Below are 25669 nucleotides of genomic sequence, written 5' to 3'. Positions count from 1 at the left end.
TTTTGAACATAATTATTTTGAGATGTGATATTTTGCAGGTGGTTTTCTACACTCATTAAACACCTCCTGGTGAAAAATGAGATTGATCGGTTGAGTCATGCATGAGTTATTAAAGATTGAATTAAAAATGACCATTTTTAAAAGTCACAAGAGTCGTTTTTTCAGATTGTGCTAATACAAAATTGGACAAAAGTTGTTTTTAGGTGAATTTTATGGTGTTATGCTGTTTTACTATCCATTATTTAGCCACTCCACACACAATTTTGATATCGTATGTTCATGGTTGAGTGAGCACAATGTATTGCAGGGGCCGCGGAAGCGGGGAGAGGGGGGGGGGGGCTTTAGCCCCCCTCCCCCCACTTTTTTTTCCAAAAGCATGTACAAAAATGTAAAAATGACCATACGATTGTGATTTTTTACATGATCAGCCACCCCCCCCCCTTTGAAAACCGTTCCGCGGCCCCTGTATTGTGACGTATCATCATAGGGGTTTATGGTAGTATCCTCTACAACTTGTTAGATCATGTTAAAATTTGAAAATGTTGGTGTCTTCCCCGATAGGCCCCTCCCCCATTTTAAAATTCTGGATCCACCACTGATTTTTCCATATAGTAAACTGATCATGAGATATTGTTAGGAAAAAAATTCATTTATGCAGTATAAAGAGTATTCATTCCTAAGTTTTCGAATGTGCTCGCTCAACCATGAAAATGTTTAAAGTTCGGAAAGTGTGTGGTGATTGAAATGATGGATGATAAAAACAACAGCAAAAAGTCACATTTGAAACCGAATTTGCCCCTAATATTCACTTTATTACCCTTTAAAATGAGTCTGTGACGTTGAAAATACCAATTTTCCCTCTTTGATGCGTGCTCACTCATCCATAAATAAACAAATCGATTTCATTTTTACACAGAATTCAGACCTTAGGTTAATAAACATTACCGCCAAATGACATTGCTAAAGACAGCCTTGAAAAAAAAGTTCCACCCTATTGAATAAGGGGTTACTTATTCTTAAACATATGCACCCATAATGTACACAAGTCTATGAGAGAGGAAGTCAACATTTTAACAAATATGAAATGAGGGTTTGTTTCATGGACGATTTTTGTTACTTCTGCAAACAGTTATTTCATGAAACTTCGCACATGGCTTCAGAATAACACTATCCAAAAGGCGCGCACACCAAAATAACCATTCGATACGGCACAGAGTGGGGCCAAGGCCTTGAACTTTCTTCTCATTTGCATAATTTTTTAATATTGTGTGCTCACTGATGCATTAATCATCGGAATTTTCATAAAAATCAAATCAAATGAACTATGCAAGGGAGTTTGTGACAGATATCCATAGTTACAAATTGCATTTTTTCCAATAACGTAAAAAAGAGCTAATCACATTCCACATGTTCATTCAAGCGTGAATGTTTAATTAAACGCCTTTGAATCATTGAAGCATGTTAATTGGTCATGAACATAACGAAAAAGTTGAGAAAATATCATTTTCAGTTACCAAAATGAAACAATACATGCCTATGATATTTGAAAATCGTATTTTATGTTTTCAATAAATGTTCATTGAACCGTGAAACGATGAATATTGTTGAAGATACTCTTCCCAAAAATAATTGTCATCATATTCTATCATTTTTATTGATAGAAATGTATAAAAAATCAAATTATAGCAAATTTGGACTTGTGTTTATTCAACCGTGAAATTTAGCCAAAAAGTTGTATCGTCGTTTAGAAAGTACATTTTACAAACCTTCTGACTATTTTTCATGATGAGAATGTGGAGTTCGTTCCAATAAAATGGAATCAAAGTAATGATATTTGGCTTGTGACTTTTGAAAAGTGACATTTTTGCCTTTTGACGGTGCTCACTGAAGCATGACGTAAAATATGTCCATGACATTTACTCAGAGGATAGCTTATAAAATTACCTACATGCTCATGTAAAAATATATTAAAAATTCGCATCGGTTCGGAAATTATTGATGTTTGTTTAAGGGGGGACTTACTTTTTTTGTGTGTAAATATATTGCAACTCGCGACTTTTCGTCTTAAACAATTACCATAATGCAACGTGAGACACATTGGCCAGGATTCTGGGGAGCGTTTCATGAAATGATTTGTCAGATATAAAGCGACCGACAAGTTTTATCAGACAGTTACCATAGTAAAAGAGCTTCTAATCAAAATCAAGGAGAGTTGTCAGATATGACATCTTGTCAGACAAAAACGTACTACATGAAACGATCCCCATTAGTACGGTTTAACCCAGACAACAGTCTAACTCTATGTTAAAATTATGGAAAGCCAAAAATACACGAAATCTTATTAAAATTGTATGCTGCCACTATTTATTGAGCTCATTTTCAAAGCTTTAATCGCGAAGGTAACTATTCAATTCATCATTCCCAAACCCACACGTATGAAGAAAAGACCCAAACGTGTCGGCATCTTAAAACTTTACTGTTTGAGATTTCTCACAGGAATCGCTATCCATAGTTAAGTCACAACTTTAGACCAGAGTTTACATTGAATTCCAGTTCAGAATATGGTTGAGTGGCGTAATGAGCTAAACAATTTGCGGGGACACAGCATGGTATATGGGGTAGTATTTTCCAAGGCGAGTAAGCGACGTGAGAGAGCACAAATGTTGACATTTAAAAAACAAACATCCAATTTTGGATAGATGTTAACAGGATGTTGGGAATGATATTTATCAACCTTGTCACTTCATTTTTTTTTTCTCCTTTTTATTTTCCCTTAGACATTTGAAGGTCAATGTGATCCCTTCACGCCCCCCCCCCCCTTATACGCCAGTGACGAGACGTACAATATCCAATACAGGAGATTTTCTGTTTGCGCTCTAAAATGTATATAAAAATACACAAAACTTATAATAAAGTAAGTAAGTCTATATAGGCTTACTTTAGGGTTCTATTATTTAGTTATTCAATTTAATAGTATTTAATTATTGAATCATTTCATCATTCAATAGACAAATCTTAGATGGTGAATTTCGAATAAATAAATGATATTCACTTGATTGCAAACTTAAACCTCCCATGTTAACCCATATTGGTTGTTTAATTGGTCAATTTTCTTTTGGTTTGCTGGTATCCTTCATTGTGGCAACAAAATGACTGATAGCTGATACATTAAAGCCTTATGTATACTGTACTGTAGGGATCAATATTTACTGTCCGGACAATTATGCATGCGTTCACCGAACAAAAGGCGTGGACTTCTAAAGTTAATCAATATTTAATATGATTCATTATCATTTTTGCTCGTTGCATTGCTGACAGCAATGTGATTGATATCTGAAATATATTGCAATTGTAAAGACATGGCAGGAAGAGAATTATTGCCTCACTTTCCTGGAAATAAATAATTCAATGGAGGCGCGATAGCTCAGTCGGTAGAGCGGGGGTTTCGGATTCCGGTGACCCGGGTTCGATTCCCAAGTGGTGCGCTAGTGCCCTTTGGTAAGGCATTTATCCTCATTACCAGGTCCCTCGGAGAGGACCTTAAGCCGTTGGTCCCCTGGTTGCTTGCTCACAGGCATTCGTGCTTTCTTAGCAGTCAGGTAAAACAACCTCGCTATAAAAAAAATAGCCTATGCATTGACAGCACACGGACGCGCCGCGGGGTTACAAGGGCGTAGGCTGGTTTGAGCATGATGAGGTGCACAACCTTGGGGAGGTGGAAGTAAGGTGGTATGGCGGTGCATATAGGGGAGGTGGACGTGCACCACCAGCCTACGCCCTTGGGGTACTGACATTACAAGATGGTCACCATTCCGGGACACCAGGCCTTTACAAAAACATGAAAAAGGGCATCTTTAATGGCTGTTTTCACGTACGACAGATAGTTTGTAACGCTAATTTAGTTAACAGTTTATTTCCAAATGCAATTATTTTCTTTCTAATTACCTACACAAGTAGAGATATGCATATAAATGATGTCTCCGGATGAATTTGTTTGTATTGTAATACATTTAAATGTTATATTTTGTAAATATGTATATTGAACTATCATTGTAAATATAAAAAGATTGAAAGCGGAAATAAATTGAATTGTGATAGACCTTATACATGTGCCGTCACAATGTCATATCGCCTTCCCTGAGGGTATATTTAAGAACGAATTTAAGAACGTAACAAACTATATTAAAAATGCAAGTCAAATCACCATGGAAAGCTGGAAGGGCTTTGTCGAAAATTCGGTGACCCGGAGCAGCAGAGCGTCCTACTTTTCAAAGCTGAAGAAAAAAAATGCAAATTTGTCGCTAGTTCATTAGTCCAGGAAGAAATTGCTGTTTTGATTCACCAAGTTTTTTATACAAAGACTTCTTGGTTGCTCATTAATATGAAGGTGAAGGTTATTCAACAATACATTCTCGATATTCTATAAAGCGTTCTGAAACGCGGTGCGGAACTTCCCATATAGTCCGAGGCTGTTAATGAAAAAACCAATGAACCAATTTGTTTCATCTCACCCTTTTCATTAATTGCTCAACCGAACATTGCGTCGATTAAAGCGCTCAATTCTATTTATCCCTTAGACCCGATTATATCATTACAACAATTAATTTGATTGACGCGTCAATTATTCATAAACACGATAATGATGTCTGACGCACGCAATTAGCCTGATGGGAAGATGATTATATATATGCGGCAATGATTTATTAAATCAATATCAAGGTACATTTTTATTTAATCATATACAAAGTGAGCCAGAAAAATGTCTCATCGGTGTGAAATGTTCTTTTCTGAAGTACGAACATTTAATGAATGATTTATTGTAATGTCCTGGTAGAGCTAAGATTCTTCCCTGCATATGAAGAGCTCAATTGCAAAAGTGGTAAGATTAATTTTTCATTAAATTTTGATTTTTTTTTTGGGGGGGGGTGGGGTCAATGTATAGAAATTTAGTAGCTCTATAAAATGATACCAAAAAAAGTTGAAATTCCTATTAAAAAGTGAACAAAAATGGCAAAGAAAAATCACACTTTTTTACAAAAGGGGTTAGATCTATTTCAGTTTGTTTGCAAAAGTGGCTAGATCCACATAGGAAATTTTGGGAAAAAATCTTTTCTAAAATAGGAAAACAGGCAGATTTGTTTTATATCAAATTTTGTGTTCACATGGTTGGGTATCATGACAATTTAGTTTAGCATAAAAATGTTGCAATAAGAGAGAATAATAAACATGATTTTCTTAGAATGGTCTACAGTGGATCTAACCTCTTTTGTAACAAACTTCCAAAGAGGTCATTTGCAAAAGGGGTTAGATTCATTTTTCATAAAAGTTGCTTTTTTTTCGCTCAATGTATAGATTTTTCGTCGCTCTGATGATAGGAAAGAAAAGCTGAAATTCCCAAACGTGAACAGAAATGGCAAAGAAATATCACTTTTTCATTCAAAAGGGGTCAGATCCATTTCATTTTGTTTGCAAAAGGGGCTAGATCCACAATGTAAATTTTTTAAGAAAAAAAATATTTAAAAATTCTGAAGACAGGTAGATTTCGTTTATACCTAATGTAATGTTCATGACAATTTATTTTCGCGTAAGAATATTGCAATATAGGAGAATAAAATAAACATAATTCTCTCGGAACGGTCCAAAGTGGATCCAACCCCTTATGTAAAAGAACTCTCTTTATTTTTGTACCATTTTCATATGGATCTTTGCATGTATGATTGACTACGAGACAGTCTCCAGAAGAGTCGGACAGAGCATCTTGGCGCAGATGGGATTTTACGACCTTCTGGAGATTGTCTCGTTTCTTCTGTTGTGTTTTAGTTCCAACAATAAATAAAATAAAACATCATAAAATTATGCACCAATTAATCAACGAAATATAATAGTTTTCATTATTTAATAAATTTAATCCTACAAACAATTTGCATTAATTCAAAAGTTGTCATGTATATCATGTATATAGAACAATGGATTATACATTTCTGTTACTCTATCATTTACAATTACTTACGTTTGTATAGTTTATTCGAAATGTAAAAGCGTGCAGTGGCGGATCCAGGGGGGTGGCGCAGGGGGCGCGCGCCCCCCCCCTAATATTTGAGCGGCGCCGAAGGCGCCGCTCAAACAAAAAGAAAAGAAAAGTAAAAGAAAGAAAAGGCGCTGCTTGAAAAAATAAAAATAAAGGAAAGGAAAGAAAAGGCGCCGCTAAAAAAATTATACACTGATATAATATTAGCAACAGTAAGGAAAGACTATCCCCCAGCAAAGCACAATCATATCATCTTCCTTATCTTTTCTTTTAACTACCCTTTTCCCAACAACTTCGCCGGTTAAAAATAATCAGCAGTGCGCTGCCTGCATATAACTTGCGCCGATCAAGGATAATCTGCGCCACCTAAATCTAAATCGGCACCAGATAAAAATAATCGGCGCCATCTGGTTATAAATCGGCGCCGGTACAAAAAAATCGACGCCGCCTGAGTTCTTAACCGGCGCCGATCAAGGATAATCAGCGCCATCTGGTTATAAATCGGCGCTGCCAGAGTCTTAACCGGCGCCGATCAAGAATAATCAGCTCCACCTAAATCTAAATCGGCGCCGGACAAGAATAATCGGCGCCTCCTGGTTCTAAATCGGCACCAGTCAATTATGAATTGCCGCTGCCTGAATCTTACGTGACGTCGGTAAAAATAATCAGCACTACTTGTTCTAAATCGGCGCCGGTCAAGAATAATCAGCGTCCCCTGGTTCCAATAATTAGGCGCCGGTAGAATAATGAAGAAGGGCCTATTGCCAACCAAATCTAGATCGGCGCCGGTCAAGAATGATCAGCGGCACCTGGTTATACATTTTATTGTTGAATGGTCATAACAAAGCTTATCGCATGCCCTTACAGAGTGGACTGGGGCGGGGCAGTTGCCCACAGAATGACAGATGTCATGAAATCTTTAATTTATTTTAAAAATCCCAGAATCATACAAAAGCGTAGAGCAAATCCTCCAATTTTAATCTTATTTTTAAATGCTTTAATAAAAAGAAGGTCAGTCACTTTTCTTCTTTACACATTCCACATTGTGCCACCTCTATGGCCTTTAGTTTAAGACAGCTACTATAGTGTTTTATGAAGATGATTCGATATTTTAGCCCAAAACTTTGCTAAAACCCGTTGCTAGTACCGGGAGTGTATAATTACGCAACCAGTCGTATATTGAGATTGAGCTACACAACTCGTTCTTTATTTAAAATCGTGCTTAAATTATCCGCTTCTCAGATTGGAATATAAAAAATTTCAGCTCGCGCTTCGCGCTCGCATAATTTCTGTAGCAAAACCCCATACTTTTCATGATTAAATAGGTGAATAGAATGTCCCTTTTTCAGGACTCAACGTCAAAAGAACTCCCACTTCGATTTGCAATAATCTTTTGCTGGATATAATCTTGTTCTTTATTACAAACGTCCATTAAACTGTCATTTTTTTGTCAGATCGAAATATCAAAATTTTAAGCTCGCGCTTCGCGCTCGCATCTATTGTTTTTTTAGATACCCATCTTAATCATTGGTACCAAAAATGCATAGAATATCAAGCTTTCTGGTCAGAATATAAAGATATTTCAGCTCGCCCTCGGCACTCGCATTATCTGTGTAGTGAGATATGTATCCTCCTCATGAGTTACTACAAACAGTCCTAAACAGGCACCTTTTTCCTGTTTTCAGGTCAGTATACTAAAAAATTTCAGCTCACGCTTCGCGCTCGCATTAATTTGTTGGTGAAATATGTGTTTCTATCTCATGAGTCATATAAATATATATATATATGCGTATGTGTGTGTGTGTTTGTGTGAGTTTGTTTGTTTTGTGTGATATCGAGCGCCTTTGGAAAGTTGATTCATGATTTTGCCCCCATTTGCCCCCAAAATCTTAAAAAAAGGATCGACGCCCCTGTGTATATATAATATATATAGTTAAAAAACTTGTATCTCTATTAATATACAAAAGTATTGGCCTCATCGCAATAAAAGGGTTAATACACGAGATTTTGAAATCGCACATAACATGCATAATTTGTGTTACTTTTTGCTTGTTTCTTTCTTTAATAAGTTTTTTAATCTCTCTCTATATGTTTAAATTGGTGTATATTTCTGTTATAATGAAATATGTTTAAGTGGACTTCAGGGAATGGTCGTACGCAGCAAGGGGGAAGGGGGGGGGGGGCACATTCGCAATCTGCTGTTGTGAAAAACATTTTTTTTCCTTAACATTTCATGAAAACTATGAAAAATGTGCAAATGTGAGATGTGCACCAAATTTTCGAGTCTTGCCCCCCCCCCGGAAATATTATCTGCGTGTGGTCATGCAAAATGGCATGACTGAAAATCCTACATTTTGAAAAGAGCATTTGACAGGGTCAGACTTTACCCCTTTTTCAACATTTTCTTTTATGGCGCCGGTGAAGTGCAAAAATATGTACGCCGCTCGGCAGTGCGCCCCCCCCCCCCCTTTCGCCAAAAGCTGGATCCGCCTATGGCGTGTACCAATTACTGAAAGGAACGTGAAATAAGTCTCCAACTATGAAATTCGTATTCAAATCAGCAGGTACTTAATCTTAGGGTGCATTTAGTGTTGGAGGTTAGGTTTTATATTTGGCCTAATGTGCATATTTTCCATCGGAGCAATAATTATCGACGGAGCAACCATGGCAACTGTCACGGAATCAACTACTCATGCATGCGAAACGATTATCATAAATATAATAATAATAATATAGGGCATTTATATGGCGCACATATCCACCTTGTTAGGTGCTCAAGGTGCTCCTATATTACCCGGCTAAGCTAGGCGTTCACAGCGCACACAGCTTCTTAAGGAATAAGTGTATAACACTAGCAAATTGAGTAGAGGACGGGTTATAAGTTCATTAGAAAGCTTTACGTGTTTTGAAAATGGTGAAGGGGGGGGGGGGGCTGAGCCAAAACAGTGCGGCCTGATCAAAGTCAAACTTAGATGGTAAGTTTACGGGGTTTTTTCAACACATTTGTTGAAAATAAATGGGGCTTGGGGCTGAAGGCCCTACCCTGTTCTGGGATCCCTGCTTATACTGTAAATGATGTTTTTGACACGGGATTTTTCACTCCTATCCAAGGCCGTAATAAATTGTTTTCAATATTTTGGAAAGCTGCGAGCGAGCAAAAAAATTCACCTTATTTATTGATATAAAAATTGTATTTCTTTGGATAGATTTTGACGTTATATTTAGAAAGAAATATCAGATTCTCCATTTTCCCTTCCTTTTTTTTCCTTTCTACTAATTGTCTTGGTCATGGAAATTTGGGGGTTCATACTAAGATGGCTACCTTGCCCCCCCCCCCACTTCTCTCTCTCTCTGTACGCCAGTGTTCCATCGAAATGTTTGTGAAGATCTAGCTCGGCCGATGAGTAAAATTGTCATTTGCTATCTCCCGTTAAAGGAATCTCTGTTATATTTGATGCTCTTGCTCTTCGCCTGTAATAAAAAGGGGGAAAAACCGGTAAAAATTATTAAAAAAAACAGTACATTCACATATTAATGCACGTGACCACGATAACAGAAAATGAAAACAATGGGGGTGTTTTAGGAAGCTGGGTGTTGGTACGTTACACAGATTGATGACATGTTCTCGTGCCGGTCATACGTAACAATGGGAGCTTACGAACAACATTATGCATGGCATGTAACACGTCATCTATCATTATTCAAATATGTTTTATGGCCCGAAATGTTTTGTTTCAAGACAGTCTAAGAACTTACATGTAGGTTTGCTGATATTTCGATATTTTCTTTTGAAAATTATTTGTTGATAATTGTGCTCTTTCATGAATAGCTAGAATAATTTAAAAATATGATTAGATTATTCATGCTCACAATGATTAAAAATACAAGGGGATAACCAACCAAAACATCGTAATAGATTTGCACACACACACCCTCACCCACATAGACATCCCCCTTCCCCTCTCTCTCTCTCTTCTTCTCTCTCTCTATATATACATATATATATATATTTATATGTGTGTGTGTGTGTGTGAATAAGTATGGGTGGGGGTGTGTGTGTGTATGTATATGTATAAATCTATTACGATGTTGTGGATGTAGGTTATCATCTTGAATTTTTTCAATCATTGTATCAATTATACATATAAATATATATATAAATGTGTGTGTGTGTGTGTGTATGTATGTATGTATGTGTGTGTAATATAATGTATATGTATCTACAGTAGATGTAGAGTCACTGCAAATTTGCAGTGTAAGAATTGGCGTATTAAAAGTGACGCCAATCGGCAATATTATTGGTTTACTAGAGCACCACATCCTAAGGTGTTAAGATTACACCCTATACTGTAGAGATTGAACAAAACACCAAAGAGTTAAATTGTGTTGTAATAATACCTATATGTGTTGATCACCATAAACTTAACACTAGAGTAAAATGTCTGGTGTGGACATCTTTGCCGGTCAACACCACATTTCCTTTGTAATATGTAGACCAAACACCGGCCTGGAAACTCTATCTGTCCACACCAAAGTGTTACAATCACACTATTTTTTGGTTTGAATTATGCTAGATATGTGTTGAAACAACACTGGCTGGTAAAGAAAACTGGTGTTTGTCAACACTTTACAGGCATGTCTGTTGTATACAAGTGTTCCGGACCGGTGTTCTTTATTTTTCTGGTGTTGCATTACGCATTTTGCATGAACTACTGCGACAATTCAATATTTATACTCATGATCATTGACTTATACAATTAGTATTCGTAAAGAAGAAGTTGTTTCATAAAATTATAACTACTAACAAATAATGAAAAACAGCTTTATAAGGGTTAAAGATCTAACCTATTTTCATAAATTTACTTCAAAATAAAATCGAGACATCAGTTTCTGCTGTCGTCGTTTTGTTTTCTTTGTCAGTAGCGTATTTTAGCATCTACCTCACAGATGCTTTCTGCAACGTTGATAATCTATTGAGAATGCCCCTCAAATCCCAAATGGACAGATCAAAAGTCATTGTCTAGTATTTTTGGACCTAAACAGCACATCGTCTTTTTATAATACAGACTGGACAAACATTTGCAAACATGTCGTTTGCCCAGTGTACAGGACGACACTGCGGATTTGATTCACCGATTTTCGGCAAAGGCTGCTTTGTTATGAAAAGCTTTCGACAAAAGATTCTGTCCGTTACAGAAAGCGTCTGCGAAGTGATTGGTAAAATGTCCTATTATACTCTTGGATAAACATTTAAGTCTCCTCTCCTTCTACCCCGTTTACTGGCCAAAATATTAAAATGAATAATAGAACAAATACAATACCTATAGTGCTGCATCCGTATTGTCAATAAGACAATGACAATCAGGGCAACGACAATGTACACCGCCTGTGCAATGATTAAAGCTGAAAATTGAAAATACGTTTGACATAATAAAAACTAATTACAAATATGCTGATAGCATAACACAAATCAGGGCACCGTAGCACAAAGGCTAGTGAATAATCGGTAAATGAAAAGGCTTATGAAGATCATCGTCCTATGCGTATTCTTCTCAGTAAACCGACCAGGAACTAATCAGAATAGTTCTATCAAATTAGCGAATAATCGCTAAACTTTGTGTTACCGCCGGGCCCTGGAGCCCGTTGCAGAAAACCTTTCGTTTAAACATGTTAAACGCAACTGAATAAATCAAGGGCGAGTCGCGGATGCGCGTATGGGATTTAGAGTTGCGTTTGGTTGCAATGTTTTTCCACTGATGTAATAAGTGTACAAGTATAAATTGTTATTTTGCTTTTATAAATAATTCATAAAACAAATTGTATAGATAGAAATGTAGATATCTGTGGAAATATAATGATTCCAAGATACAAAAAATCGGCCATTTTCACAACACTTTTTAACCTGCTGTCCAAACAAACATGGAACTTCAATTTGTTTTGTGGTAATATTAAAATACAACTAGGTAGTGATGTAAAAAAGAAAATGAAAAAAAAAACGCTTTCCATTAATGAATTTAGGGGTGAAAATGTTGCGTGTCGTATGGGACATTTATGAGTCCCGAACGACACACAACATTTTCACCTTTAATTCACCCGTACTAAAACATTTTTTTGTCGGTTTTCAGTTTTTGACATCACTGCCCGCTTCAACTTTATCATTGAAAACAAGAAAATGTTATTGGTCAAGCATTCAGTTAAGAGACTATAAATTATTGTCAAACTGTCCCATACGAGACGTATGGAATCGCCCTACATGTATTAATGACACATATCAAGATAATTATACATTGTTTTGCATTTATTCAACCTGGACAGTTTCGCTAATCTACTAATATGATAAGCAGAAGAATTTTTGGTATTTCTTTATTTTAAAAAGTAGAAGAAATAGGAGACTTAAGTTATAAGATAACGAATATGATTGCCTCTTTTGCTGGATTGTTAGTTCTAAAAAAAAATGTAAAAGGTCGGGTTTCAATTAATGTTTCGGCAAGAATGCACGTAGGCCTACCAGGCCATCAGAAGTTAAAAAAGAGTACAAAAGTGTGACGTCAGCATTTTCCCCCCAATTTTTTGCATTTTAGTATTTTTTTATTCAATTTTACCGTAGAGCATGATGAAATACCATAACTACCCAAATTTTGGGGGAATCGGTCTATAGGGGCCCAAGATGAGACCTCATGAATGAATAATAAGCGAATGGAAATCATCAGAACATTGAGGCCCGTATTCTGAAGTCAGGTTTAACTTAGACCATGGTCTATCTCTTTGCTAAAATTATGAGAAGCCAAAAGTGTCAAAATTTTTATTAAGTTGTATGTTTCTTAATATGTTTGCTGTGCTCTTTCCTGATTTATCGATGGTGAAGACAATCATCTTTTTATACTTCTTAGACAATTACGAATGATTTTAGAGCCGAATGAGCTGCAATATGATATCTCTACTGTTAGTGGTTTATGTAACAATTGGCTATCCATACTTAAACCACAGCTTTAAACCTGAGTTTAAGTTGAACCCGACTTAAGAATACAGGCTTTAGAGTCGGGCCAAAACACATTAATTTCAATGGGGCTAATTATGTATTAAAAAGGGCTCCATGACATTTGCTTTAGCAAACATTGCTCCGCTGTACATTCCACCGTTAATGGAATGACCAACTTGAACCCCCGGATTCAATACTATTCCCTATCCTAAGCCGATGACCCTATTAAAACCTAACATAAATCTTTATTGCAACCCTAATCCTAACCCTATATCTTAGACGAAATAAAACCCAGAGCAATTTTCGCTGGAGCAAAATGTCGTGTACCTACCGAATGTTCTTCTTGTTGGCACGGTCCAAGGCGGCATCGCACTACTCGTGACTTCACTGTTCCTTGCCAAATTCTCGCCAGTATCTGCATATTACAATATTACTAATCAATGTCATATTGACCACTTCCAGTGGCGAATAACGTTCTAACGCCAAAAACAAAGCTTTGGGTTGGGGAGGAGGTCTGGGAGTATGTTAGTTTGCGTTTAAGGGGAATCCTACCCAAATACCATGTAGTTTCTAGAGGAAAAGGGGGAAAATCAGACAAGTAGATGAAAGTTTGAACGGGCATCGGACAAAAAATAAAGTTTTATGATTTTGAAAAGTTGTTTAAAAAATGTTAATCACTATACCCATCGACAATTCAAATTCAGAAGTTTAACTTAAATATATATGCTTTTCTTTAACGAGGACATAAACTAACATATGCTACCTTGCTTATATTTTAATTACTGCCCCAGGGTAATAGTTACTTAGGAGAATACCACAATCCCTGTTAATCAAGTACAGGGCCTATGTGAAAGTTGTCCCTACCATTGGTCAGAATTTACTTACCCAGTTGCCAATTTTTGAATTTACAGTCTTAGATATTTAAATTTAAAACAGCCATAGTTTTTCATTGCTTATCTGATTTCTTTTAACTTTCATCATTCTGTTTTACTTATTTTCTCCTCTCTCACACAACATTTAATGAGCAAGGATGGATTCCCAACTAAGAATGGTCCAATACCAATTTTTTGTCGTTTTTTATCGTAATGGGCCATTACGTATCTGTGAAAATAGTGGCCTAATTATTGAAACGTGCCGACATTTACAGTATAAAACTACTTAGAAGTGCCAAAAAAGAAAGGTTCCAGAATAGCTATAATTATTGACGGCTTCTCTGGCAACAACTGGCCACTGCATACTAGATCATTCAATTCCACCTTGCTTGAAAGGGACACATTACCAAGAAGAGATGTAACAGCAACGGGTCGTGTGGTCCAGTGGTTAGAGCATCGGACTCATAATCGCAAGGTTGTGAGTTCGAATCCCCACTCTACCATTGTCTCCACTTTGATGAAAAAGCCCGAGAGTACTATCTGTCGTCTATAAGGTCAATCGCTATGACTGATTTACCAGACGTAAAGTGTTACCTATGGTAATTGGTTATATACCAGCTGGGCGTTTACCTGCTAAAATGCTGTACTGTCGAGTTCCTACGGGAGTTACGATAAACAGAAACACTCTTAAAAAGGATAGGTCAAAGCACTATATATCTGTTGGTTCTAACCGATAAGTCAACTAATCGGACGCAAACTCACCAGCACTTTGGATTTTGACTAATCCTTTGTGTGTTACAGAATAATGTCGGAAATGTATGTCCACTATTAATAAGAACTCAAAGTAGGTTGCCACTGTCACAAAACAAGGGCCGTTGCCAAAAGTCAGGGCCGGGTCTTTTATGTAGGAATCCTGCAAGAACCTTTCCATCGTTGATCCATAGCACATTCACAGTATAGGGAAATCAATCGAAAATGCTTGAAAGACGATATGTGAAAGACGCATATCCCATTTGAATCCTGCCTTTGAGAAATGTCTATTTCTAGTTCAGTACTTTCACAACCATGACAACGACTCTCCTGCATTCCCAATTTTCCTGTCAATGGTGAATATGCGGATTACAGAAAAGAGGTTTACACGATTCTAGGGGCGTATTTCATGAAAAGACTTGTCGGATGTTTTATCCGACAATCCTTTTCCCGCTAATCAAAGTCAAGGAAAGGCGTTATATCTGACAACTCATCGGACGAAAAAAATTTCTCCTGAGGAGCGTTTCAACAACATTTTCGTCCGACGTGTTGTCAGATCTTTCCCTGATTTTGATTGGCTGAGATGCAATGTTACTACGGTAACTGTCGGATAAAATGTGACTTGTCGGATAAAACGTCCGACAAGTCCTTTCATGTAACGCTCCCCAGATGAAAGACGCGACTCTGTCTCTTGGTTTTAAAGGTACCGTTGTGGAAGGGTCCATTCTTTGGAAAATGGTAAGAGAAAATACCTTTACCTGTTATTTTCTTTGTGTTACTTGGGGTTGACGACGCGGATGTAGTCCAGTCGACACATTTCACTTCGACGTCCTCGTCGTGTGAGCAATCATGCCGATGATGAACTCGACAATGTCCGATGTTCGTCTCCGTCCCATCGCATTCGACCTCGTCAAGGAGGATGGGTCTACGTTTGGACGTCTTCTCGTACAGGCCGCGGGAGTAGCTTTCCGCCCGCTCGTAGCCGAGCATCCTGCAGACTACGTTGGAGTCTGTCAAATCCCAGTTGTCGTCGCAAACTGTCCCCCAAATGCTAGAGGCGTCTGACTTCACTTCGACCCTGCCCTCTAGTGGGGATGGTCCACCAAGAAGCCGGATTTGATAGTCAACTGTAAACAGGCAGAGTTTCAGAAAATTAACCCATCCATGCCATTGGAGACTGAATAATTTGTCTATAACACGCGTTCTCAATAGACTCTAGCCCTCATTTGTGCTGACTCAGTCTCCGACGGGTTAAAAGAAATGTCTGAGGACAATAATAGAGCTACAATTTTCCCCTATTAGGCTACTCTTTAATTATGGTTTGAAATGTTCGATTTGATTAAGTTTTATTGATTAATTATAGTGAACGTTTTGTGTTCATTTTCATACGAACTATAATTGTTCCATTCATATAGAATTTAATATATTCAACATATCATTTCAGATTGTATAGATCTTTAGAGTACATGTACACGAAAAGAGGTACATTCCTAATATTCATCTTCAGACATGGTCTGGTTTCACGTTTTATGTCTGTTGGGTCTATACATCAAAGAAGACGAACCATTCGGCTGGCAAGTGACTCCGAGGTCCATGAAGTGATTGCATCTCCTGTGCAATCCCTGATCGCTCTTTGGGCATTCCAGAATGTTGGCTTCCTTGCCACTGCATTTAAGGGTGTCCAGGTAGATTCCTCCGGTCCCATGCCCGTACTGACCGCAGCACTCGTAGGACAACGCCCTCGGGAACCCAAGCATCCTACAAAGGACGTTTGCGATGTTCATGGCGTAGTGCTCATTTCCGGTCGTTCTGATCAGGTCGCCAGTCGCGCAGATTGTACCCCAAGACCCGTAGTGGAATATTTCGACCCTTCCCGAATTTGTGTCTTCGCTTCCCTGTAGTCTGATTGGGACATCCACTGAAGTGAAAGGATAACATATCGAAAGTAACATAGGCTTAGTAATGGGATATACATATACATATTAATGCCCAATTAGATGATATTTATATGAGGCCAATACATCGTTACTCTGCAGAGTATGAAACTCTAGTTAACTGAATGTATGGTTATGAGGAGACAAAAGACCATATTTAAGAATTAATTGCAGTGAATGATTTCGTTTGACTGATCGTTTCTGGTAAACAAAACAAGTAGATTTAAGATTAAGAAAAGCAAAAGACATAGTCCGTAAAATGTGGGTGTAGGAGTTTATTTGCCTTGATAGCTTGATTGAACAATATTTTAGTTGAATTATGTAAATCACACTGCACCGAATTCTCTACCTCTTAAGAGATGTATTTCTTGATACTTGCCATTAAAAAGTGCTTTATGTTTCACGTAATGTGTTCTTAATCAATATCTTTTCATGGGTGTGTGTGTGTAATTGCTAATCTTTAGTAGGCTGTTGTGAGACCTACGTGAGCTATATACATACTCTCTCCTTCACACCTTGCAGCTGCATATCCATCTGGGCTGTAAGTCAACCTCCGAAACTCCGACATGTTGCAATGGGCAATGTTTCTTTCTGTACCGTTACAGATGACTCTCTCCAACAGGACATTCACAGAGGGCGCTTCATACAGTTCTCCATCCCGGTACGCTGCAGAAGCGCCTGCGTAGCCGAGCATGCGACAGACAACATCGGCAGCACGGGAGTTCCAGGAGGAATAGGAGATAGCAGACCAAGATATTCCATGATAGACCTCAACTCTTCCCTCATCATCCTTTCTGGAGACTAGGCGGACTGGCACTGTAATGATAAGAATTTTTCAATGGGTTGGATTCAGGGGCGAAACCAGGACTTTACAAGGGGGGAGGCAAAAAAAGATTTTCACTACAAAATGGAGATCATTCTTTTCCAGGAAAAAAAATGACAAGAAAAAAAAGGTCCTCACTTGCGTATGCATGACAAATACCCCTAAAATGTTTTGTTTTTCTCTAAGGGGGGGGGGGGGCGGGCCTGATGTGCCCCTACCTGGATGCGGCAGTGGTTTGATTCTCTACATCAAATAGGAAATGCATACTCTCTTGGACACAATTAACAGAAAATACATTAAATGGATAACCTGGACTTCCTGTGCTGACCATATCAACATAACTGTTCTCATGAATGGCGATTTTAAGAGGGTCTTTTGAGGGGGTTGGAAGGGGGTGCCAGACATCCCTCTCCCATGTAGGCTGCGGTACTGAATTAGAATCTCGAGTGATTCAACCCCAGACCACCCCCATGACTGATCTACCTACATGTATAAACTGGCAGTAAAAAGAGATTTTGAGGACATCGGGATTATACTTACAACTGACGCACGTAATCCCTGACACCCATCGTTCCCGACTGCAGTTAAGTGTTGTCCTGTTCTGTTGCTCACAGTCAGCGACGTTGTCTTCTGTTCCCTGGCACGAATAAGTAACATTAAGGACAGCGCCCTCTTCATGGTCTAACAACTCGATATCATAGAAAGATTTAGCAGTATGTTCTCCAAGCATCCGGCAAAGGACGATGGCGAGGTTTAGGTCCATGGATTCGGCACAGAAAGCCTTCCATTGGAGGTTCTGTGCAAGTTCCACTCTGCCCTTTTGGTGACCAGGACGCTTTGATCCATCGTGAATACGAATATCAGCTGCATGTTTATGGAACATCAATAGATATCCGATACAATAAATAAAAAAATAACACAGGTGATCATAGAACATAGGCCATTAGAAGAGGTGATTCTTTTCATTGCTGTGTGATAATTTATATCGTCGATGGAAAATATTCCGCAATTATACCTGAGTGGTGTTTCATGAAGCTCTTCGTAAAGTTACGACGATTGGAACATTATTATTTTTTTATATATATATACTCTCTAGTGTATTGATGAATAATTTGAAAATTCAAATGGTTTCAGATAATTTCAATTGAACCAAATTGTCAATTGAACTGCCAATTGAAAAAAAATCATTTCAATTAAAGAAAGAGAATGTTACCTATAAAAAAAACAAATTGCCTATTCAAAGCAATTGGCAATTGCCTCCCCCCATTACCTACATTAAATTGAGACCAATCAGTTTTCAATGGGTCGACTTTACGTGGGCCTACCTACTGTTGCCCGTTCCACGTGCTCCCAGTTGAATACTAAATTTTGATTCAGTTGTGAGCTCCCATTGGGATTCGATAGCATATTCCTCTTGAGCATGCAGTCCAGCCTTATTTGCCTCTTGAGTGTTTCATAAAGCTGTTCATAAAGTTACTAATTATACGCACGGCTGGAACATATTCTTACGTGCTGCGTCGGCTACATAAGGTATATATCGTTTAGTGCAAGAAGGGGTCATCAGTCGTGAGTAAAGTCAACCAATGAAAGGCTTTCTGAAAGACCCATCAGGCGGGTATTTCATAAAGCTGCAATATTTTACGCTCGACTAATGACCCTTAATTTGTATGCTAAATGATACATTCCAATGTAGCAGACTGAGCATCTAAGAACATGTTCCAGTCTTGCATGAAGTTGTGAGTAACTTTTCTAAAAGTTTTATGAAACGCCCACCTGATATGTGTTTCATAGAGCTGTTCGTAAGTTACGAACGACTGGTGATTCTTTCTTTAAGCTCTAATTCAACATCAATGAAAATTCGGTGTTAATATCATTTACCACAGGAAAGGATCACCAGTCGTTCTGAAACTTTAAAGTCACTTACAGTAACATACGAAGAGATTTATGAAACATGGCTCACCTGGTATGCACACGAGTCCTAGATCATCAGAATGATCACAGTAAGTCCCTCTGTAATCCGAAGAAGAATAACCCGGTTGTTCCACACCATGGTCAAATGTGCAATCCGTGATATTCGCTTCATTCCCTTCACATCGTACATCACGTATCATATTTTCCGCAGCCCCTCGACCGAATTTCCCACAGCAGTGGAAGCTGCTGGCCCCGATGTGCCCCAACATCCGACAGAGGACATTGGCTTCTTCATTGCGGATCCTTTCGTCGCATACCGTTGTCCAAGCGTCCTCGTAGTAAATCTCTACCCGCCCCTCGAATGGAGTTGCACCACCTACTAGTCGAATGTCATGGGGGTTGTTCCAAGCGGTTCCTGCAAGAGGATCGGAGAAAATGATGAAAATAACTGCGGGTCAACTACAGTTTTGGTAAGGTCTCACTAACGATCAAATTGGTACAGTTGCTTGACTGTTTTAAACTCCGAATTTCCTTTTGTTTTTATAACGCGAGTATAAACGAACAAGAGGCAGAAATGAGTCAAACCTTCACAGCCTTTCATGAAGACTTGTCGGTGGTATTCACGATAGAAACAATGCTTTTTAGCCGATGATATTTAAGGACAATTGTCAGATCCGACAACTTGTCGGACAAGAATGTTGATGAAGCTCTCTTGTATTTTAAGATCATTTGGACGCGTCAGTATATAATATACAACTTTAAAAGTAGATAGTTTGGCAAACAATTTTCATTATGTTTCAGATCATACCTTCCTGCCAATATTGAAATTTAGGGGACGTGTGCCGACGTAAAGTTCTTCTCGTAGGTTTTAGGATATTTATCATCAGAACGACTTTCTTGAAAGATTATCAATCATAATAAACGCACATTTTATTCATTGTCTTTGATGAGTCTACACTGTTAAAAAACCCTGATTTTACAGAAAAAAAGAAGATTTTGCAGAAAGCAATAACAGAATAATTCTGTAAATTCATTAAAAAAAATTCTGCAATTTAACAGAACAGGTCTGTTAAAAAAGGGGAAAAGGGTGTTTTATTAAAGGAAATTTGTAAAGTTCCATACACCAAAAACCAATTTCCTGTAAAATAACGCAATCTGGTAAGATTACAGTTGTTCTCGAGACTCTGCTGCAGGAACTTCTTTTATTTGAAGGATAAATTTTCTAACAGTGTACATCAGCTCTAGATCTTACCATACATGAACGCTAGCGCTCCGCTGGTCTAACTTGGATGTAGACATAGCCCCCAGCTTTGTACTCACCTGGGTCGCACTCCAGACCAACGTCTTCATTATGCTCACAATAGTACCTCGAGTCGGAAGAATAAACCGGGTCAACTGGCTCCGTTGCAAAGTAATGGCTACAGTCCGTGATATTAGCCTCATCCCCCTCACAGTACACCTTTAATTTTCGTTCTGACGATCCTTCCCCGAATTTTGCGCAGCAGTAATGCGTAGTGGCCGAGGCGAAACCAAGCATCCTACACAGTACATGTGCTGTTCCGGCATTAAAGTAATCGTCACACACAGTCGACCACACATCATCCAGAAAGATCTCGACTCTCCCTTCATATTGGTTGCGTCCACCTACAAGACGAATATTTTTACCATTGGTCTCGGCAGTTCCTTTTGAAAATAAAAACAAACATGTGTAACCATATATTATTCAACTCGTGCAAGACAGTGGACTGAAAAGGGGAAAGTAGCGTTATCACTTTATTAATTCATTCATTTGAACATTTTTATGACCATTTTGCTGAAAAACATGCTTGGCGAAGAATTTCGTCATTTGATCATCTCTTCGAAATGATGTCGAAAGGATGAGATCCTGATCTCATAATCTAATAGTCTCTGCTAAAGGATATCGACATCAGATCCGACACCTCGTCTTCTGCTCATCTCTGCCAAAGGATGTCGATATGATGAGATCCGAGATCTCGTCATCTGCTCATCTCTCCTAAAGGATGTAGACATGATGAGATCCGAGATCTCGTCATCTTATCATCTGTGCTAAAGGATGTCGAAAGGATGAGATTCGGATCTCAATCATCTCATTGTCTCTTTTAAAGGATGTCGGCATGATGACATTTAGGATCTAGTCATCTGCTCATCTCTGCTAAAGGATGTAGACATGATGAGATCCGAGATCTCGTCATCTTATCATCTGTGCTAAAGAATGTAGACATGATGAGATCCGAGATCTCGTCATCTTATCTTCTCTGCTAAAGAATGTAGACATGATGAGATCCGAGGCCTTATCATCTAATCATCTCTGCTAAAGGGTGTAGATATGATGAGATCCGAGATCTCGTCATCTGGTTATCTCTGCTAAAGGATGTAGACATGATGAGATCCGGATCTCAATCATCTCATTGTCTCTTGGATTTCGGCATGATGACATTTAGGATCCCGTCATCTAATTATCTCTGCTAAAAGATGTCTAAAGGATGAGATCCGGATCTCATTGTCCCTTCTAAAGGATGTCGGCATGATGAGATTTAGGATCTCGTCATCTGATTATTTCTGCTAGAGAATGTCGAGAATAAGATCCAAGATCTCGACGTCTAATCTTTAGCTAATAAGATGTCGACTTTACAATTATCTCAACATCTAGGTGGCGCCCTTTTATTTTAATTCAAATTTTAATCAAAGTGCTCTTTTACCCTACATATAAATGAATTGAAATGGCATATGCATTCTTGGTAGCTATATGTGCAATTGGAGTTTTTTACGGATTTGCAAAAGCGATTATGAAATGTGTGTATTTTTATTTTTATTTTTTGTTCACAAAATACAAATAACATTAAAAAGCCAAATATATCATAAAGTATGTCAATCATCAAAAAAAGAAAGGGTACACTTGAACTTTGCTAAATGGAATACGTGAAATAGGCATATTATTCAAAACTAAAACCAGCATGCAAAATTAATGAACGACCAATGGTGCATAGTCTCATTTTTTAAAGATTGGATTGTAAGACATGTTAGATCATGCTTTATTTACAAAATCTTGTATAGCTAGGTATCAATTGAGAATAACAAGATCAGTTTTTAAAAGAAAAAAACACCGCTATCTTAAGCATACAAAACAATCGAAAGAGGAAAACGGTTGGTGGTTACGTACTTCTCCTAAACCAATCGCAAAACTTTCAAAACCCATGATTAAGTGTTGCATGTGCACAATGTTCGAAAGACTGACAAGTGACTATCCGGAACAGTTCTATCACCAACTACTTGTGTAATGGAGACTGTATAGTCATATGTCTTACCTTTACGGTGGGCAAGTGCAAGAAGATAAAGAATGCATATACATCCAACGACAAAACGCTCCATGTTGAAAGACATCTCTGTGATGAAATAGCCCTACCTTTATACGGCCAATCAAATGACGAACCGGTGACGTAATAGGTCTACCTAACAGCCAATCAAAGAAGACTATAACATCCGATACTACCAACAATTGGTTCTTAATTTGGACGCAACTGAATTTATCTCCTCATAATCCATTAGACCTATAGACCTATGCGTTATGTCTTTGCATGTTTACCATCATTCCTATTAAAAATAGTCCTTATATCCTAAATTTATGCAAAGTGGTAGAGCTATAGCACACAGCAGCCTGAAAAAAAGAGTAGAAATTGGCATGACACAAGTCACAGCACATCTCTTTGCATGAGTTGACGCCCCAAAAAGACGAACTTCCAATTATAGAGCTAGCCTAAAACAATTTAAAGCGTGTTTTCATTTTGTGTTCCAAAACGGCATTTAGTGTCGAAAGCTCCTTGAAATCATTAATAATGGGTGGATGGAAAGAGGAAATGGTTTATTTTTGTTTTAAAATCCGGTAGCCACATCGAGAGGATGTGATCACTTCCAGCCCTGCGTATTTGATGTTTCCACTTGGCCAGACAAATTAAAGGTCAAGTCCATCCGAGAAAAATGTTGATTGGAATAAATATGGAGAATTAAATAGCATAACGCTGAAAATTTCTTCAAAATCGGATGTAAAAAAAAAATTATGGCATTTTGAAGTTTCGCTTATTTTTCACAAAACAGTGATATGCACAACTCAGTGACATGCAGATGGGTCAGACGATGATGTCCCACACTCACTATTTCTTTTGTTTTTTATTGTTTGAAGGATACAATATTTCATTTCTTTTTACAGATTTGACAATAAGGACCACGCTTGACCGAACCATAAATTAAACAATGCTAATTCCACATGTCAAGGGAGGAATTAATCGTTGTTTCACTTGACAATGAGGAGAAAACTAGAATATTTCATATAATTAAATACAAAAGAAATAGTGAGTTGATGACACCATCAGTATCCTCATTTGCATACTGAACATGATGTGCCTATAAAACTGTTTCGTGAAATTAAGCAAAACTTTAAAATATCATATAACTTTTTTATTTTACATCCGATTTTGATGAACTTTTCAATGTTATGGTTGTTGGATTTTCTCTTTCTATTCAAATCAACCTGTTGTTGGGGTGGACTTGTCCTTTAAAGCAACGATTTTGTTACCATGTGGACAGGATGCGTACAAGTATATCCATTAAACCAAGGGGAGCTTGTTTTGCTGAAACAAAATAATGAAACTCGAATAGTGAGCATGAAAAAGGGATTTCTAAAGTCACAAGTTATCCTCTTGAGCAAATCATTATCTCATTCAAGGCGATTCAAGGCAATATGAGCGCGAATTGAGCGAGCTATTTTTTTTCGTTTTATAGGAATGTTGACCTGAAAAGGTTTTTTTTTCGATCATCACCCTTCTTGTTTCATTAATTTTTTCCCTCTCTTTTCTTATTTCTTTCTTCCTACCTCTCCTCCCCTTTTTTTATGGTCTTGAAACATTGACCTTCAATAATATGCCAGTTCGTAGTTCCACTCTGCGCATGACCAGAGGAAGGTCATTGGTACTAAAGTGAGATGGTGTTTTAAAATTGAATGAGATGAGCACTAACTTTGACGTCTTGATTATTCATATATTTTGCACTTTTTTTCATTTATATCCACAAAAAACAACAATGCGTTTCACAGTTTGCCAAGTACATTGTACAACATGCTATAAAATGCATTTAAAGGAGAAATATAACAATACCTTCATAGAGTGTTCATTGGTGTGCTATTCTAGTCACCTGGTCCATTCAATTTCTTCATACTGCTATGTAAGGCATGCTCACGTAATATCTTGCTTTGAAATCTGCCTATTTTAATGAAAGAAATGAAGTCATTTGATCAAACTTGTCCATGAAGTAACTACATACTGGTCTATTTGTATAGAGAAACTGAAACATAATTGAGAGGAAACATACTTGTTTAACATAATTATTTCTATATGATAATTGGCTTCTTGGTAACGTATTTCATAGCGATGCGAATGCATGTACTGAGTAGGAAAACTGGTCTCATTATTCCAGTGGGTTTTTGTTTGCAGGGGCCGCGGAACCGGGGGGGCTTCAGCCCCCCCCCCCACTTTTTTCCAAAACCGTGTACAAAAACGTAAAAATGACCATATGATTGTGATTTTTAGCATGGTCAGCCCCCCCCCCCCACTTTTGGCTCAGCCCCCCACTTTGAAAACCGTTCCGCGTCCCCTGGTTTGTAATATTACAAGACTATACTGCTCGGAAAGTTGCATTGAGGGTTAGAAATATGGCCAGATTTGAGTAGCGGAGGACTTGATGTGGTGCTATATTAGTCTCCTGCATGGCTCGTATCGATTTTATATCAATAAAAGGCTAAAAAAATTGAGGCCTGTCGTGAGTCCCCCACTTTTCCTCTTGTATTTTGTCCTCTGAGAATTGGGGAAAAAAGATTGACAACTGATTTAATGCATTAGATATTCATTACTGGAACTTATCATAATATAAAGAAGACATAGCATATAGGCCCTACACATGTATACATATATGAAAATATGGAATATTTATGATTTCATGTAATAAAATAAGAAAAGGGAAAGTTGGGACATGACATTACCTAATGAATATTCATGACGACGTGCATATAACCGTTTTCACAAAATATTGCTTTAAATTTAAAAATTCAATAACTTCATTATTTGTTATCAGATATTGATGATATTTTCAACTTTTTTCTCAATGAATTTTACCCTATATAATAAAAAAATTAGTTTGAGCCAGGAGTACTCCTTTAACCCTGCTTTTGCAAAAATAATTTCTTATACAACTTTTTCTGTAAAAAAAAATCTTCAATCTCTACTGTGACGAGAAGGGTCATTTCTGGAGGGTGAAAGTACTGTATTGCCCATAATAGTCTATTTGTCACAGAGGAGGTAAAAA

At 37.7% G+C, this 25669-nt stretch overlaps 1 protein-coding gene across 2 annotated transcripts; it reads right to left on the bottom strand.

Moving 5' to 3' along the window:
• Positions 1 to 8104: 8104 nt before the first annotated feature.
• LOC129282453 (deleted in malignant brain tumors 1 protein-like) lies at positions 8105 to 23124 on the bottom strand. 2 transcript variants are annotated; one of them, XR_010296620.1, is made up of 11 exons: positions 22624 to 22783; positions 20618 to 20980; positions 19347 to 19712; positions 17927 to 18250; positions 17065 to 17379; positions 16194 to 16547; positions 15388 to 15756; positions 13339 to 13422; positions 11350 to 11431; positions 9368 to 9499; positions 8105 to 8495 (listed from the first exon to the last, which is right to left on the bottom strand). XR_010296620.1 is itself a non-coding variant. In XM_064113957.1 (10 exons), exons 1-10 carry the CDS (start codon positions 22697 to 22699, stop codon positions 9442 to 9444), a joined length of 2391 nt encoding a protein of 796 aa, XP_063970027.1. In that variant the 5' UTR covers positions 22700 to 23124; the 3' UTR covers positions 8965 to 9441. The 2 variants fall into 2 exon arrangements, 1 of the variants encoding a protein (XP_063970027.1); XM_064113957.1 differs by lacking the exon at positions 8105 to 8495 and having other exon boundaries at positions 8965 to 9499; positions 22624 to 23124.
• Positions 23125 to 25669: the final 2545 nt, after the last annotated feature.

This window comes from Lytechinus pictus, chromosome 19 (genome assembly GCF_037042905.1).
Source record: "Lytechinus pictus isolate F3 Inbred chromosome 19, Lp3.0, whole genome shotgun sequence".
Taxonomy (NCBI): domain Eukaryota; kingdom Metazoa; phylum Echinodermata; class Echinoidea; order Temnopleuroida; family Toxopneustidae; genus Lytechinus; species Lytechinus pictus.
This window is presented reverse-complemented; position numbering and strand designations above follow the sequence as displayed.